Source organism: Lathamus discolor, chromosome 19, assembly GCF_037157495.1.
Source record: "Lathamus discolor isolate bLatDis1 chromosome 19, bLatDis1.hap1, whole genome shotgun sequence".
Classification (NCBI taxonomy): Eukaryota; Metazoa; Chordata; class Aves; order Psittaciformes; family Psittacidae; genus Lathamus; species Lathamus discolor.
This window is the reverse complement of record NC_088902.1, coordinates 5,033,538-5,051,682: the sequence shown is the minus strand read 5'-3', so window position 1 is coordinate 5,051,682 and position 18,145 is coordinate 5,033,538. Positions and strand designations below refer to the sequence as shown.

Sequence of the window (18,145 nt, the reverse complement as noted above, 5' to 3'; positions counted from 1 at the left end):
GACTGCAGGAGGAAAGAGGTCCCCCTATGGCAAGGGTGGTCTGCCAACTGTGGTTGATAGGGATGGAGCAAGTATGAACACAGAAGGACAAATAGGTATTCCTTATGGTGAGGATGGCCTGGCACTTCATGCTAAAGGTCACTTAGGTCAGAAAGGAAGGTCTGGCCTGATGTATGGTCCAGGTGGTCCTCCAGTTGGAGATGGGGCTATATCTGGTGCAGGTGGCAGTTCTATAGGGGAAATGGAGGCTTTGTATGGTCCAGATGGTTGGCCACTTAGACAAGGTACTGGTGTAACTGGTGCAGGAGGAGTTGGATCTCCATATGGAAAGGATGGTCTCCCAGTTGGAGGTGGTCTTGGTGGTGCTGGCGTAGCTGGTGCAGGAGGAGTTGGATCTCCATATGGAAAGGATGGTCTCCCAGTTGGAGCTGGCATTGGTGGCGCTGGTGTAGCTGGTGCAGGGGGAGTTGGATCTCCATATGGAAAGGATGGTCTCCCAATTGGAGCTGGATTTGGTGGTGCTGGTGTAGCTGGTGCAGGAGGAGTGGGGTCTCCATATGGGAAGGATGGTCTCCCAGTTGGAGCTGGCATTGGTGGTCCTGGTGTAGGTGGTGCAGGAGGAGCTGGATCTCCATATGGAAAGGATGGTCTCCCAGTTGGAGCTGGATTTGGTGGTGCTGGCATAGCTGGTGCAGGGGGAGTTGGATCTCCATATGGGAAGGATGGTCTCCCAGCTGGAGCTGGATTTGGTGGTGCTGGCATAGCGGGTGCAGGAGGAGTGGGGTCTCCATACGGAAAGGATGGTCTCCCAGTTGGAGGTGATCTTGGTGGTGCTGGTGTAGCTGGTGCAGGGGGAGTTGGATCTCCATATGGAAAGGATGGCCTCCCAGTTGGAGCTGGCATAAGTGGTGCTGGTGTAGCTGGTGCAGGGGGAGTTGGATCTCCATATGGGAAGGATGGTCTCCCAGTTGGAGCTGGCATTGTTGGTGCTGATGTAGGTGGTGCAGGAGGAGCTGGATCTCCATATGGAAAGGATGGTCTCCCAGTTGGAGCTGGATTTGGTGGTGCTGGCATAGCTGGTGCAGGGGGAGTTGGATCTCCATATGGGAAGGATGGTCTCCCAGTTGGAGCTGGATTTGGTGGTGCTGGCATAGCTGGTGCAGGAGGAGCGGGGTCCCCATATGGGAAGGATGGTCTCCCAGTGGGAGCTGGCATTGGTGGGGCTGGTGTAGCTGGTGCAGGGGGAGTTGGATCTCCATACGGAAAGGATGGTCTCCCAGTTGGAGCTGGCATAAGTGGTGCTGGTGTAGCTGGTGCAGGGGGAGTTGGATCTCCATATGGAAAGGATGGTCTCCCAGTTGGAGGTGGTCTTGGTGGTGCTGGCGTAGCTGGTGCAGGAGGAGTTGGATCTCCATATGGAAAGGATGGTCTCCCAGTTGGAGCTGGCATTGGTGGTGCTGGTGTAGCTGGTGCAGGAGGAGTTGGGTCTCCATGTGGAAAGGATGGTCTCCCAGTTGGAGCTGGCATTGGTGGTGCTGGTGTAGCTGGTGCAGGAGGAGTTGGATCTCCATACGGAAAGGATGGTCTCCCAGTTGGAGGTGGTCTTGGTGGTGCTGGCGTAGCTGGTGCAGGAGGAGTTGGATCTCCATACGGAAAGGATGGTCTCCCAGTTGGAGCTGGCATTGGTGGTGCTGGTGTAGGTGGTGCAGGAGGAGTTGGGTCTCCATATGGAAAGGATGGTCTCCCAGTTGGAGCTGGCATTGGTGGTGCTGGTGTAGCTGGTGCAGGGGGAGTTGGATCTCCATATGGAAAGGATGGTCTCCCAGTTGGTTCTGGCATTGGTGGTGCTGGTGTAGCTGCTGCAGGAGGAGTTGGATCTCCATACGGAAAGGATGGTCTCCCAGTTGGAGGTGGTCTTGGTGGTGCTGGCGTAGCTGGTGCAGGAGGAGTTGGATCTCCATACGGAAAGGATGGTCTCCCAGTTGGAGCTGGCATTGGTGGTGCTGGTGTAGGTGGTGCAGGAGGAGTTGGGTCTCCATATGGAAAGGATGGTCTCCCAGTTGGAGCTGGCATTGGTGGTGCTGGTGTAGCTGGTGCAGGGGGAGTTGGATCTCCATATGGAAAGGATGGTCTCCCAGTTGGTTCTGGCATTGGTGGTGCTGGTGTAGCTGCTGCAGGAGGAGTTGGATCTCCATATGGAAAGGACGGTCTCCCAGCTGGAGCTGGCATTGGTGGTGCTGGTGTAGCTGGTGCAGGAGGAGTTGGGTCTCCATATGGAAAGGATGGTCTCCCAGTTGGAGCTGGCATTGGTGGTGCTGGTGTAGCTGGTGCAGGAGGAGTTGGGTCTCCATATGGAAAGGATGGTCTCCCAGTTGGAGGTGGTCTTGGTGGTGCTGGCGTAGCTGGTGCAGGAGGAGTTGGATCTCCATACGGAAAGGATGGTCTCCCAGTTGGAGCTGGCATAAGTGGTGCTGGTGTAGCTGGTGCAGGGGGAGTTGGATCTCCATATGGGAAGGATGGTCTCCCAGTTGGAGCTGGTCTTGGTGGTGCTGGCATAGCGGGTGCAGGGGGAGTTGGATCTCCATATGGAAAGGACGGTCTCCCAGTTGGAGATGGATTTGGTGGTGCTGGCATAGCGGGTGCAGGGGGAGTTGGATCTCCATATGGAAAGGATGGTCTCCCAGCTGGAGCTGGATTTGGTGGTGCTGGTGTAGCTGCTGCAGGGGGAGTTGGATCTCCATACGGAAAGGATGGTCTCCCAGTTGGAGCTGGCATTGGTGGTGCTGGTATAGCTGGTGCAGGGGGAGTTGGATCTCCATACGGAAAGGATGGTCTCCCAGTTGGAGCTGGCATTGGTGGTGCTGGTGTAGCTGGTGCAGGGGGAGTTGGATCTCCATATGGGAAGGATGGTCTCCCAGTTGGAGCTGGCATTGGTGATGTTGGTGTAGGTGGTGCAGGGGGAGTTGGATCTCCATACGGAAAGGATGGTCTCCCAGTTGGAGCTGGATTTGGTGGTGCTGGCATAGCTGGTGCAGGGGGAGTTGGATCTCCATATGGGAAGGATGGTCTCCCAGTTGGATCTGGCACTGGTGGTGCTGGTGTAGCTGGTGCAGGAGGAGTAGGATCTCTATATGGAAAGGACGGTCTCCCAGTTGGAGGTGGTCTTGGTGGTGCTGGTGTAGCTGGTGCAGGGGGAGCTGGATCTCCATATGGAAAGGATGGTCTCCCAGTTGGAGCTGGCATAAGTGGTGCTGGCGTAGCTGGTGCAGGGGGAATTGGGGCCTCATATGGAAAGGATGGTCTCCCAGTTGGAGCTGGTGGTGGTGCTGCTGTAGGTGGTGCAGGAGGAGTGGAATCTCCATATGGAAAGGATGGTCTCCCAGTTGGGGCTGTATTTGGTGGTGCAGGTGCAGCTGGTGCAGGAGGAGTGGGGTCTCCATACAGAAAGGATGGTCTCCCAGTTGGTTCTGGCATTGGTGGTGCTGGTGTAGGTGGTGCAGGGGGAGTAGGGTCTCCCTATGGAAAGGCTGGTGTCCCACCTGGGGGTGTGTCAGGATCTGGTCATTTTCCTTTTGGAGGTGCAGAAGTGATGGGGTCTCACCATGGCAGGGATTCTGTGCCTAGCAAAGCTGCAGGATATGCAGGTGGATCAGGAAATGTCTTTTTCTCTGAACGTGGTGGTATAGGTGGATCTGCAGTAAGGGATACTGGGTCTCCCTATGGCAAGGACAGTGTGACAGCTGGAGCTAGGGCTGGTGTGGATGGTACTGGGAGTTTGAGAGGTGATGGGAAGGGATTACGTTCTGTAGGTGATAAAGAAGGTGTGGTAGGTGTTGATGGGCGAGGGGGTAAATATGGGCTGGATTCACATCCTGGCAAGCCTTCTGCTGGACATGAAACTGGAAAGGGCACTGCCAGTGATTTCAGATCAGGGAGCAAAGGTTCGTCTGATGACAGAGGTTCACTTTCAGGTCAAGGAGCTGCCAGGGGTGGGGGCAGAGATTTAGGGCAGTTACGGTCCCTTCATGGCACAAAATCTGCCTTTGGAGGGGCAGGGAGTAAATCCCTTAACAGATTTGTTGGTGGGAGGAGTTCAGGTAGTTTTGGTCAAGGTCCATTGGATTATGGTCAGATGTCAGCTCGTTGTGGTGGACTTCCTTCAATAAACCAGCGGAAAGAGGAACCCAGCCTCGATTTTAAAACGAATGATTTCTTGAAGAATATAGAAAGTGTGGAAAAAAGACGACATTATTGCCTTGATGATCTGAAAGGTACGTGTCTGATCCATGACTTCTGTTCTCCTGGCCTTTGCATGCTGATCCTCACATCCCTAATCCTGGAGAGAAATGGGATCTTGTGCTTTAGACAACTGCAGCTATATGTCACAATTCGGTTATACTATGATCTGTTCCTAATTCTACCACTCATTTGCTGTTGGACCTTACACAATTTGCTCAGCTTGCACTCCTTAAAAGTCTAAATTCTCTTTGTTTAAATTATCTAAACCAGGTATCATCTGTTCAATCAAATATGTGATTCAGATCCACATGGAACAGACTCGAGTTCACAGACATACTAGTTCCCATAGAGTTTCAAGGAATATGGCCATGTTTCTTTGATATTGTTCCAATTTAAAACTTACTGTTATCACCTTATTTGTCCTAAGATCTAATGCAGGTATCTTTTCTTCCAAGTTCTGGGAACAAATCTGTGCCTGTGTATAATGGATCAATAGACTCATTGGGCCTGATTTAAAGTGCTCTTTTCTCTTGTAACATCAGAAGTAATAAGGTGTTGCATATACTAAAAGGAAAGTGTATGCAGCCATTTGACTAAGACCAATGGCTACACTGGCGAGATGATAATGTGAAAACACCTTCCACTAGTCTGGTTGCTCAAGGCCCCATCCAACCTGGTCTTGAACACTTCCAGGGATGGGGCATACATATAAATAAGGAAGAAAATCAATGGAATTGGAGTTAATAGGGAAGGAGGTGGGGTGTTTGTAAGGGAGGGGCTAAGGAGAACAGGGGAAGAGAAAGAGGGGGTAGAGATAGTGACACTTGGGGCTGTTTAGGGGGAAGTGGTTGGGCAGTCCTATATCTGCTCAATGCAGAGAAAAGAATACCCTGCAGTAGCCCAGTTTTCCCAATGGCTTCCATAGAGGGAGCCAGGAAAATTAGCAGAGACTTAAAATAGCAAATCTGTAGATAGATGATGCGATTTGTGATGAATCCATTCCCCATGAGGTTGATGTTGGGGCTATATTGTATGCCAACCAGTTGGCATGTCCCTTCAGTGCAATGCATTCATGCCAGCTGGCCCACAGCCTTGTGGTACAAGATCCTGTCATGACTACAGTATATATAGCCCCAAAAGCTCTGTTCTCCTCGTGTGCACATGCATTTTCATCTATACATTTCTTTGTCAGTGTTAATGCAGAGTTAGCATCTTTTCAACATCTTCCTTTCTGAATGTTCAGCACCACGCTGTCATGTCAACAAACAGCTACTGAATGTCAGAGTCCTGAAAGGGGAACCAGCTGAGCTGTCTTGCACTGTCAGTAAAGATGGAGTGACAGGAACCTGGTTTAAAGATGGATTAAAGGTAGGTGTCTTCTAAGTGCTGTATTCTTCGATGAGCTCTGCTCTCTGGCTCTGCCTCTTAGGTGGTGCGTCAAAGTGTCCTTCCCTCTGCCATTCTTACTCTAGTCCGAGTGTGGCCCTGGAAGGACTCTGCAGGAGACTGTTGATAATAAAATTCTTGATAGAAATCCAGCAAGATTTCTCCCTTTTACTGCTACAAGCCAGTTTCATTCTTGCTGACCATAGGAGGCTTTGTGTTTGCCATTCATTTTCATGGGTGGAGATGGTGTGGGGCACTTCCTTGCCATGCGATGCTTTTCTTTGGTGAATAAGAGAAATATGCAAAGAGCAAGGGGGAAATCTTCAAAGGATACTTCAGAGGGGTGTAAAGCAAAGAGTGGTCTTTCAAATCAGTGCTTAAGGTCAAGTGTAGACATCATATTCTATGTTCCAACACATCACTGAAGAGTAATTCCTGCCATGGGATCCAGTCATACTCGAGCATGGACCCAAGTTTTTGTCACTAAGAATACAAATAGAGAACTTGGACGTTGTACTAAAATGTCTTTTAATGGACTTTAAATCAAGCCTTTGTGGAGAATATGTTGATGATGCTTGTGCAACATTATCAGATGAGTAACCTCAGATTATTACTGTAATTAAACGTGTGTCATTCCTGAGCCTTTTCAGTTACATCTCAATTTCTTGTGTTTTGCTTTCTGTGCTTCATGTCGTAGCTAACCAGCATGGAGGGAGTGTGTTTTAAAAAGGAAGGTCTAGTCCACAAACTAATTATTGACAAAGTGGAAGATATTCATGCTGGGAAATACAGGTTTGAAAGTGGAGATATAAAAACCGAAGCTTCAATTTTTGTTGAAGGTGAGTCTACTCAAAAAAAACCTGCCAATGCAGCGTGCTGGGCTTGATGCGCTTCAAACAGAACACGTCTTCTCAGAGACCTGTTGCTGGTTATTGAGAACTTTATAATAATGAGTTACCATGTAAATGGGAGATGGTTTTTGTACGGTTTAGTGCCTTTTGTCTTTACAGATTTAAGTAGGGAGCTTTCCCGAATAGCTTCTATTAGCTCAGAGATTTTTGAGTGCACTGACGCTTTATCAGGCAAGATTCTTCATTCATGTGTTCAGTCTATTTCCTATGAGAGATTTGCTCCCATGAAAAGAATGGTGTGATACCAAATATACCTTATGATAAACATCCCCTAGCAAAGTACATGAATGTATGTGAAACATGCAACTAAAGGTGAAGGTCCAAATATGAGCTTCTAAGCATTATTTGCAGCATCAAGAGGGAAGCCCTTCCCTCCAAGGTAAGCCTTCTCCTCTTTGAACTGCAGATTTTAATGACCTTGTATTACCTGCTTAGATCCTCCACAGGTTGACAAAGTGCTCCTCAAAAACTTAACGAGTGTTCCTACTGTGGCCAAGGCAGGGCAGAATGTAACCATCAAGATCCCTTTTGAGGGCCGGCTGCCAATCAGAGCAGCTTGGCTGAAGGACAAGATGGAGCTAGCAGATGACACAAGGATCCGTGTTGATAAAACAGACACCTTTACCAAGCTGTCCATCTCCAGCAGCGAGAGAAAAGATGCTGGGGATTACAAAGTCAGGCTGAAGAATGACAGTGGGGTCCTGGAGATCAACTTAAAACTTGTGGTATTTGGTAAGAGCCCCGCAGCATCCACTGTCGTTTTCATTGTAAAGCTGAGGCAGGAAACCCATTAACAGCGGTAACAATCTTATTTAGAGCTACCGGGTGTTCCAAGATGAATTTCCCATCAAACCAGAGTACAAGCAAAGATTGCTGATGTGTTTCTTACTACAAGGTGACACAGATCTAGTTTGGTTTTGCATGGCATCAGCAGGTGGGTTTTGAATGTTGGGCAGCTGTGGGAGATGGGACTATGTGCAAGAGGCACATCTAAAATAGATGATCAAGGCCAAATTCAGCCCTACCATAAATGTCTGAGCTCTTTTGGAAGACCAGAAATGGTGCTCTTCCTTTATAAGCAGGCTGAATTGGTGCAGTGCTTATGAGAGTAATGGGAGCATGGAGGAAGGGCCTGGCTTCCACCCAGCTGCTGAGCAGGAGGCAGCTCATTGACTCTTTGTGTTCATCTTTTCAGACAAGCCCCAACCACCTACGGGACCCATCAAAATCGTGGAGAGCTCTGCAAACGACATCACCATTCAGTGGAAGCCTCCAAAGGATGATGGGGGCAAACCAGTGCAAAGCTACATCATTGAGAGACAGCAGGTGGGCAAGGACGAGTGGGTGACTTTGGGAGAAACCCCCAAGAGCTGCACTACCTTCACTACCAACAAAGTGGAACAAGACATGAGCTACTACTTCAGGGTGAGAGCTGTGAATGCCGAGGGCACCAGTGATGCACTGGAATCGGAGGAAGTGAAGGCTGTCAGTAAGGGTAAGGAAGAACTTTCCATAATGGTGTTCTGGGGAATTCATTGTCAAAGATGACATCAAGGGAATCTCACCACGTTTCAGATGTTGCTACAGACCTAACGTTGAATTGCAGCTCTGAAGTCTGTGGAGATTGCACATCAAGACTAGATGTTTTCTGTAGGCTTTGGTGATGCTGAGTGGGGTGGTGTTAGGTTCTCAGTTCTGCTCCATTCTGAACTGGGAAGTGAGTTTCACAGGAGAAATGCAACACTGCGTGAAGATCCAAGAACGTTTTTCCCAGGGTGGCTACAAAGGGACCATGTGAGGCCTTTTCTTAACTCCATAGGCCAAGGAATGTCTCCCTTCTGCGCAGCAGTTTTCAGCATGATGACTTCATTCCCCTCATTTCCAAACAACTAATTCTATTCTTTGTCCTTCCATGAGTTTAAATACTAGAACACTTTTGCCATGAGCATGAAAGTAGTACTAGAGAGAAAGCAATGCTCTGATTCTGACTTTAATCTTTCTACACTCTTCTCATGATCACGAGAAGACCTGCATTTTGAATGCGTTAGCAGAGGGCTAAGAAGAGCTATTCTGTTTCTGGTTTTTACCATTAAAAGCAGGAATGATGCTGTCTTTATCTTACCATGTAAGAATGGTATTCCTCACTCTGTAGGCTGACAGTGGAATTGTCACTTGTGATGGCAGCAGGTTGTTAATGAAAACAAAATTGAGGAACACAGGTCCGTGCTGAATTCTCTTTGTGTGGGGGATAGGATCCACAAGCTCAGGTCTCAGTCAGGCTTTCAAGACACATCCGCATGAATACCTTGGGGAAATCGGAATGAGAAATGCCACAGAGCACTTTGTCATCTTGCGATGAAAATATACCTGCTAATAATGAAACGTTGACCTCTTTCTAGCTACGCCTGGTGCCCCAGATCCCCCTGAGATTGTCAGTGCCAGCAGAGACACCATCACAATAGCCTGGAAAGCACCTCAGAAAAGCGGCAGTTCCCGAATTGTGGGGTATCTCGTTCAGAAGCGCAAGAAGGGTACCATGACCTGGCTGCCAGTCAACAGTGTGCCTATAGCAGGTGGGTTGCTTAAATCCTGGAGCAGACTGGAGGGTCTGGAGAAGGCAAAAAGGTCAGCTGGGTTTCGGAGCTGCTGAGCATCTTACACCTTTTCACATCAGTGTTTCCCCTCTAATTCTTGAGCTGCTGCCTGTCCCCATCACAACCACATCACCCCTGTATGAAGTTTTACCTTCTCTTCCGTAGTGTATATGTTTTCCCACAACTACATTCTTCTCACGACTAAGGTTTCACAGCGGTACCACAGCAAAGCCAGCTCTTGGGTTTATATACAGCTGAATGCCTTGGATTATGAGGATTATGATCTCCAGCATACGGCTGGAGAGGAGTGCAGACAAGCTCGCACCTGTATCCTCTATAAATAAACTGATGTCTTCAGTTTCTGGAGCTGAAGTCTTCATTCCATGTGCAGAACTACTGTCCTTAGTCCTTGCACTAGGAACTTGGCAGACAGGAATTTATAAATGCAAGGACTATGTAAATACAATACATAAATGCAACGAATATATAAATGCAAGTGGTGTTTTGGTTGTAGCTAGCATTATCTATCAGGTGAAAGCTAGGACTTCTTATCTGGTATAGAAGAGTTTAGGATTATCCCATGAGGAAAAGCAGTATTTATCCTTTTTTCAAACTTCATAGCTCTCAAGTGCTGTTTGGTTTGAAAAGAAATACAATGAGCACATTCTGGAAGTACACATGCACTTGGATAGGGAAGGGCAAGGGAATCAGTGACAGCATTCATATGTGACTTCTGATGGCATACATCTGAGCCAACACGCTCCTTTTCATTCTGCAGACAAGAAGCTGGAGATGACCAATCTCAAGAAAGGTCTGCAGTATGAGTTTCGTGTGGCAGCTGTCAATGCTGCAGGCACAGGAGATGCCAGTGAACCGTCAAAGCCTGTCTTTGCACGGGATTCCACAAGTAAGTGCACTGCCCCCCCCCATCCTTCTGGCTTGGAATTGGTACATCTGAATGTAAACTGGTGATAGTGGAGAGAGAATGGCTTCAAGTGCTTGGTAAAAGTATGTGAAGATCAAATAATTGGGAACGTTTCATGGCAATGGATAGAATCCATTACCAGCATGAGAAAGGAATGGCAGGATTTCCTGTGTGATGTCTTAGTCAAGATGTGGCAGACTCCATGTATGGGGGAGATGTACAGTGTGGAGAAGTACTCAGGATGGGTTGCAGACTGTTTCGGGGTTGATATCCAGTGCACTTCAAGTATGTAACCTGCTTTAAGTAGCCCTGCCTTGGGAGGGGAGTTGGACTAGATGATCTCCAGAGGTCCCTTCCAACCCTAATGATTCTGTGATTCTGTAGTGCTGGGGTATCTCAGAAAGTGACTGAAAAAAAGGGGACAAAATTCCTAGAAAAATAGCTTAAATAAAATTTCACTTTTCAGAATCTCTAGGTCAAGTGCAGGACCTTAAAGTGAGCAGCAGTGACAGCTCTAGTATCACCTTGACGTGGAAGAGACCTGAAACAAATGATGGGAGTGATGTGAAGGGCTATGAAGTGGAAGTGCGGTCTTCTAACAACCTCAACTGGACCAAGTGCAACGCTCTTCCCATAGACACAACCACTTACACAGTCAAAGGCCTCCAAGCCAAGGAGATATACTTCCTGCGTGTGAGAGCCGTCAATGACAGTGGCCCAGGAGAAGCCGCAGAGCTGGAAGCTCTCCTTGGCCCTGCTCCCCCTGTAGGTAAGCCAAAGTGAGCTTTCAGAATGAGCAAGGTCATTCTATAGGCAACAGCATGCAGGCAAGGTCCGTAGCTCACTGACAAGCTTCTTTTAAGTCCCAGACTGTAGCAGAAGGACAAGCACTGCGTTGCTCCTCTACAGTATGGTCTTATGGTCACATCATCAGGAAATTGAAGATATAACTGATAATAAATGTGCAATCCACAGTGTTCAGCTGCTGTTAAAGACTCACTATGACAAAAACCCCTCCAAAACTGCCTTTTCTCCTCTTTTCTTTCCAACTAGCTATTGGGGAAGGCATTAGGAGTATAACAAACACAAGTGTGTGGCTGTCAGCTGGAGACTGTAGTAATGTACAACTTTTCATTGTGATCACTGTCTTTTCCAGTTCCTCCAAGGCTACTAATAGACAACACAGTGAAAAGCTTCCTGGTTATAAAAGCAGGAAATACTATCCGAGTGAATATTCCCTTTGAAGTAAGTATTCAAATGTGTTAGTAAGAATTCCCCACCTGTTTTTATGTTGTATTCAGTAGCAGACAGGAAAACTGAGCTTTCTTGGTGTGGAATTTTATTTACTAGACATTGGGCAGATTCTTTAAGCTGCATGTGCTGTGTATGCTCTCTGCATGTGGAAAATATGAGCAAGAATTTGGCTGTCACTCTTAGCATTAGTGCTATAAGAGATTAGGGTCACTATTTAACCTCTGCAGATGGCACAGTGCTGGCCATCCAACCATCGCAGTATTAGCATCATCTGGTACTCATCTGTCACACTTAGTCTAAAAATCAGTTCTTTCCCTCTGCCTCCCTCAGAAGACCTTGAGGTAGTGTTTCTAGCCACATCTTCTTAGCTGTGTTTGTAATACTAAGCAGCAGGGCTTCAAATCTATGACTTGAGGAATGGATGCACTGAAATCCTGTCTGCTTAGACACGAGCTGGGGGTAACACAGGTAAAGTCCGGGATATCCGGAAGAGGAGAGACCAAAGATGGCATAATGGAAACAAAGACTTTGAAGATGTTTCTTCTATCCAAAGCCAGCAGTAGAAAATATTAACTACTGATTGCCATCTGTTTGTCCTGATGTCGCACACCTTGTTTGACATGGTTAACCTGGACAACTTATTCCAATAATAGTCTTAAAAGACACAGAGAAAGAGAAAGTTGCAAAGAAACTTTAGAGCAGCCCTTCCTTTAGATCTGTTATGTCCATCTTGCATCCGTATTTCTAAATATTACCTTAGTGTGCCATGTAGCTACACATTTTTGCAGGTATGCTTTGAGCAACCTGCTCTAGTGAAAGGTGTCCCTGCCTGTGACAAGGGTTTTGGGACTAGATGAGTTTTAAGGTCCCTTCCAACCCAAACCAGTCTGGAATTCTATGATACGGGACAGGATAATGAAACCAAAGAATTAAAGCTGCACTCTGGAGGCAAAACAAGTGGGCCATAACTTGTGTTTTTCTCTACAGGGGTCTCCAGAGCCAGTGGTGACCTGGTTAAAGGATGGGCATCCTCTTCCAAGCCAGGCTACAATAAAAACCAAAGATGATACCACGCAGCTGTTGATTGGAGCAGCTGAGTTCACTGACAGCGGCACCTACACTGTTGAGCTCCAGAATGGGTTAGGGAAAAGAGAAACATTCAGCTTCCAAGTTCAAGTTACAGGTGACTCCCTCGCTACCAGATATCCATGCAGATTTATTGCAGATAGGCCACAAACTGAGTTGATTGTGGTGAGCGCTGGTGCGATTCAGTGCAGTTTTCTATGAGGTTGGGTGATGTCTGCAGGACAGAGCAATCCACTGGTTAAAATGATACCTGGTTTCCCAAGTGACTTTGCTTAAATAGGGGAGTGCAAAACACAGGAGAGCAGATCACACCCTTTGTAACAGTCTATGGTTAGGCAGCAGCAGGCTGTAGGACATTTAGTCATAGCTACTACAACTTTATATGCTGTCTCCCCAGGAGGTGAAAATATTTAGCTGTACCACCCTCATCTCCTCCCTATAAGAAGGGAAGAGCCGAGCAATGCAGATGTAATGTGGCAGAAGTGCAGTTAATAGCTACTGAGTTGGTGTGACGGGTGAAGGAATCAAATCTTGTCCCTTCTAATGACCAGGCTGTTTACTCAGCCCCCAGAACTAGAATATATTCCAAGTTTTTAGGGTTCTGTACTGTGCCACTTTCCCTGCATCTTTGATACTATTTGTCTTCATCTGACAGATATCCCGCAATCACCTGGACCTATTCAACTGCAAGAGAATGTGCCAAACACAGTGACAGTAACCTGGGAGCCGTCAGCATCCGAGAAATGGGAGAGAGATCTCCACTACACAGTCCTGAAACGCGAATCACAGAAGGGCATGTGGCGTGTGGTGGGTGACCTGATCTACACCAACAAGTTCACATTCACCCACCTGATCCCAGGCCGGGACTATTACTTTAGAGTTGTGGCAAAAAATAACTTGGGAACCAGTGGTCCATCTGAAACTGTGCAGCCTTGGCGAATCGGGAAACCAAAGGGTAAATCAGCTTTTACAGGTGTTTGTGTGTGCTGTCCTGCTTTGTTTCTTGTATTGTTTCTAACACACCATCCTGAAATGGGGGTGGTCGCCTGGGAATGTTTAGCTGCCTACAGAATGCACGGAGACACCCTAAGGCCTTCCAGTGTGTCAGGGAAGGAAGTGTCATGATTGAAAGTCAGTCTTGTAACCGCTGCCTTCTCCTGCTGTGGAGCAGTGTCTGAGCCGGGTTTTTATGCTGCTTGTTGTCTTTTACAGCCGAGTTTCACGTCAAACCCCAGAAGTACAAGGGAGTTAATCAAAACCAGCCCCCGAGGTTCCTTGTCCCGTTGAAGCCTCACGTGGTGACCACCGGCAGCGAGTGCCACATGAGCTGTGCGGTTGGAGGCCATCCAGCTCCAAAGATCAGGTGGTACAAGGACAGTAGAGACCTCTCCAATGATCCCACCTATTTTTGCACAAACGACTTTGGAGTCTGCTCCCTGGTCGTCCTGGGTGTCACGAAACAGGATGAAGGAGAATATATGGTAGAAGCCACCAATGAATCGGGCCGTGCGTTCAGCAAAGCCTTCCTCACTATTAAAGGTAACAACAATCTTTTGTGCTCCTCTTCTTGCATGTCAAGATACATCGCTGCTGTTAAGATGCCTTAAAATTGTACCCATACAGCTTTATTTAGTGGCAAGAGCAATCTCCCATAAGGCAGTGGATATTTGGACTGCTTCATTGAATTTTTAGTTATCTTACTAGTCATCAACTATGAAATGAAAGAGAAATGAAAAGGCAGGCATGAGAAAAGCTCCTGATTCCTACATGATCCCGGAATTTTGTTTTTCTTTTGGAAAGAAATATCCCACCTTCATTTGATAAGATAATGTCTGAGGTTTCTATAGTGCAGGAGCTGCAGAGCAGAAGGTCCTGCAAGATGTGCAAGATTGGGTGAAGCACTGAGGAAAGAGCTGGTGGCCAAAGGGAATGAGAAAGGAGGAAAGAGAGGGATGAGGTGTAAGTTAAATAGGGCCATCCAGATGTGAATAGAGAATCAGTGTGGTTGACTGAGAATAGGACTGATCATAGAATCATAGAATGGTTAGGGTTGGAAAGGACCTTAAGATCATCCAGTTCCAACCCCCTGCCATGGGCAGGGACACCTCACACTAAACCATGGCACCCAAGGTTCTGTCCAGCCTGGCCTTGAACACCACCAGGGATGGAGCACTCACAACCCCCCTGGGCAGCCCATTCCAGTGCCTCACCACCCTCACAGTAAAGAACTCTAAACTTCCCCTGTGAAATGTTTAACCTGTTACCCCTTGTCCTGTCACTACAGTCCCTGATGAAGAGTCCCTCCCAAGCATCCCTATAGGCCCCCTTCAGACACTGGAAGCTGCTCTGAGGTCTCCACGCAGCTTCTCTTCTCCAGGCTGAACAGCCCCAACTTTCTCAGCCTGGATCCATACAGGAGGTGCTGCAGCCCCTGAGCATCCTCGTGGCCTCCTCTGGACTTGTTGCAACAGTTCCATGTCCTATTTATATTGAGGACACCAGAACTGCACACAATGCTCCAAGTGAGGATGGTGTTCTTGTAGCTGTTCTTGTTGCTGATGGTGGATTATACTTACAGATAAACACTGCTGGCAATTTTACTCAGTTCACTTTGAAATATCCTTTACTTTGAGCTAAATATTTTCCTTCTAATGCAATTCAGAATACCTTGGTGGGATTATATGAGTGGAGAAGATGGGTCAATTCAGTCCCTGTAATCCTTTAGCAGACATCTCCCTTATTACAATATTGAGCTACTTCTCTCTTCCTCTTCTTTTCAGACTCCACCCTGTAGCATGACCTTCCCGAGAACATCCCTGCGCTGCTGTGTAAATATGAAGGGTTTTATTGAGAACTGGTCTACACAAAGGCTATGTCTTTATTTGCAGATGTGTATTATAGTCCGAGTGCTTTCGTTTTCAGATCCAGTAGTTGCATTTGGAACATGATGCTGCACCGTAGCCAAAATGGGGGGGGGGGGGAAGCATTAAAAGGATTTTATCTCTTTGTAATGATCATGGCTTTCCACTAGACCTTTAAAGCACAATTAGAAGCTTCAGGAGCTTAGAAGATGAGAGGAAAAATAATTGGCCAAAATGAAACTTTCCATGGAGAACAAAGGTGGGAGAGATTTTCTAATAGTGCGTGATTTTCTAATCCGAAGCAATCACTTCAGATTCCATGTAATTCTCAGCAGGTTTCCTGATTGCGTTCTGCATTTATTCCACCTCCAATCGCAGCCAAGTGTTTTATTTTCCTTAACCTCTAAGCTGAAACCAGGATCTGCCTGCTGGTTTTATCTGGGCTATAAAGGGATGCATTCTCAGATTGGCCAACATGGGGTAGTGCTACTCCCAGTGAAAATTCATTGATGGGAATGATTGGAAACCTAGAATCAGTTGTATTCGTGTGTGCAGATCAATGCTGTACTTAGAAAATCTCCTCTAGCAAGTGCTATAAATCAGGATGTATCTGTCCTAAACCATCACCTTTGAAACAGAACTGCCCCTGCCTCATGTCCTTGCTGGAATGTTTTTGCCTAATGCAAAAAGAGGTTCAAAATCTTCCATGTTTGACCAGAAAGATGAGTTACCACCAGAGATCTTCTGCCATGGCTGGGGAATTCCATCACTGAGTGGAGGAGGAGACTGGAAAGCACAAATGTTATGAGGACTGTATGAATATATAGCACTGGAGCCTTAGCACCGAAGGTACTTTGACAGCATCTAGACAACAGGAGAGCGTAGATCAAAGACTCAAAGGCACTGGATCCTCAGACCCAGTCAAACATTTATGTGGGGCTTAAATGTTCTTTCTGCTGCTATTTTGTACGATGTTGTAGACAAAGCAACGGTAGATTATGAAATTAAACCGTCATTCAGGCAAATCCATCATGAGTAAGTTTTTATTTCAGAGAAGGAAGCGCAGCCAATTCCTCACTGTAATCCCTGTCAGCCATGTAACGGCTGTGTGAGCTCAGCCCCTCACCCTGCATTGTGTGTGTAGGCTCCTGTTTCACCTGGGGAGAACAGAAGAGCAGCTACAAGGCTTTTACAAGTTTGGTTCTTGCTCATCTGTGCCCGTACTGATGGGGTGGCAGAGTGGTGCAAGCTCTCCTCATGCTAACTAGGCTCGAAAGGATATAAGCATGTTCATGGTGGCATGAGGCAACCACTCGCTAATGAGGTTGTACCCATAGCAAGTGATCTCATGCCTCCTTGGAGCTATCACTACCAGTTGCTATGTACTTTCATGTGGTATGGTAACCTTCAGCAAGGATCAGTTTATTCACAGTGTGATAACCCAGGGCTGCTCCCCACTGAGTGTTGTCTTCCATCAGGGCCCAGCTTCTGCCCTTGCTCCTCCCTTGGCTGCTCAACTGGTCCCATCCCTTCATCTCCAGGGAGTGGTGCTGTAGGACTGCAGAGCCCTCCATGTCTCCCCAGGCTTCAGAGCAGGAGCTCTGTGGTTCCAGCTCCTTCAGAGGCCTGAGAAGCTTTAGATCTCCCATGAAACTCCATTTAAGAGCTGCCATTGGCAATGTCTTCCCTCGAGCTAAAGGCCTGAACACTTCTTTCCTGGGTTATGAGGTTATGGCAGGAGTACATTCAAGGGAGCATCACCCTCAGATCATTGAGGATGATGCCCTTCTGTGTGCTCCTGTAGCTTAGATACGAACATCATCCAATACATAAAGGGGGCTGAGAAGAAATCTAGAGAGGGAAGAGGGCATTTGGGATCATCAGCTCTGCTTCCAAACCTGTCTCAAAACTGCCTTTGCTCCTGAGTGGAGACAGTGCAGCTGGGCTGGAGATGCAGACCAGGAGGTGGCTGCTGCTGGAGTCCCAGAGGTGGGTGAGGAAGCCACTTACACCCCATGCAGAGGGGTTTGCAGGCTGCACCAAGGCAGGAATTCAACCTGCATGGAAGCTCACAGCCGTGGTACCCTGGTGCGTGTCCTGCTGCATTCCCTCTGTTCCATGGTGGTGTGGCTGGAGGATGGAGGCCAGGGAGCAGAGCATGGGTGCACACTAGCCACTGTGGTTTACATGACTGTGATCACCAGCACGGGGCAGTGTTATGTGGTGGGGCAGGATGAGGCCGTGGCTTTGCTAAGGTCCAGCTTGGCGTCCTGCTCTAGATGGGAGAACTGCCCTGGTCTGCCTGGTGTCCATGGCTTCCTTTTCTCAGCATCAGGTAAGACTTTTGTCCTTTTATGCTGTTTCCCATTCCCCAAGGGAGCTGTCAGCCTGGCACAAGTGTGTTCTGAACTGGCGGAGTGCAGTGTGAAGGGGCTGATGCCCGAATTCCCTGCCTTATCTTACTTCTGGACCTGGTACCATGGCAGACAAAACCAAACCATTGCAGCGGGGATGGGGTTGGCTGTTCACTGCTGAAGTCAGTGAGGTGAACGCAGTGTGGACAGGATCTTCACCTGTGTGACCACTGAGTATGGTCTGTGGGCCATAGGTGTGCGGTTAACCTGAGTGCTGCTCAATATGATGGAGCTCGCTGTTGTTCAAGTCTCATTTTAGGGCAGGATGCAGCAGCACCAGCTCAGTGGAAGTGATGCTCTGTGTGCTCAGTTGCTCTGAGAGCAGCCTCAGGAAGTACCTTAACTCACACAAAAGAGCCTGTTAAGCCTTAAGGAGCTGGGGTGTGGGTGATGGGGAAACCATCGCAGCATTAGTGCAGCTCACCTGCTATTCTTGCTGTAAATAGGGATTTAAGAGGCCTCCAGCTTTAGTCCA

At 47.7% G+C, this 18,145-nt stretch overlaps 1 protein-coding gene across 1 annotated transcript in view; it reads left to right on the top strand.

Annotated features, from left to right (window-relative positions):
• Window positions 1-15,214, top strand: part of IGFN1 (immunoglobulin like and fibronectin type III domain containing 1) — a 30,830-nt gene extending 15,616 nt beyond the window's left edge. The window contains exons 13-25 of the mRNA XM_065698742.1: window positions 12-4,271; window positions 5,483-5,607; window positions 6,323-6,464; window positions 6,972-7,268; window positions 7,732-8,031; window positions 8,936-9,109; window positions 9,909-10,037; window positions 10,522-10,824; window positions 11,212-11,300; window positions 12,297-12,492; window positions 13,051-13,350; window positions 13,608-13,934; window positions 15,176-15,214. Coding sequence (XP_065554814.1) covers window positions 12-4,271; window positions 5,483-5,607; window positions 6,323-6,464; window positions 6,972-7,268; window positions 7,732-8,031; window positions 8,936-9,109; window positions 9,909-10,037; window positions 10,522-10,824; window positions 11,212-11,300; window positions 12,297-12,492; window positions 13,051-13,350; window positions 13,608-13,934; window positions 15,176-15,189 — 6,656 coding nt within the window. The 3' untranslated portion in view covers window positions 15,190-15,214. The remainder of the gene's footprint in view (window positions 1-11; window positions 4,272-5,482; window positions 5,608-6,322; window positions 6,465-6,971; window positions 7,269-7,731; window positions 8,032-8,935; window positions 9,110-9,908; window positions 10,038-10,521; window positions 10,825-11,211; window positions 11,301-12,296; window positions 12,493-13,050; window positions 13,351-13,607; window positions 13,935-15,175) is intronic.
• Window positions 15,215-18,145: the final 2,931 nt, after the last annotated feature.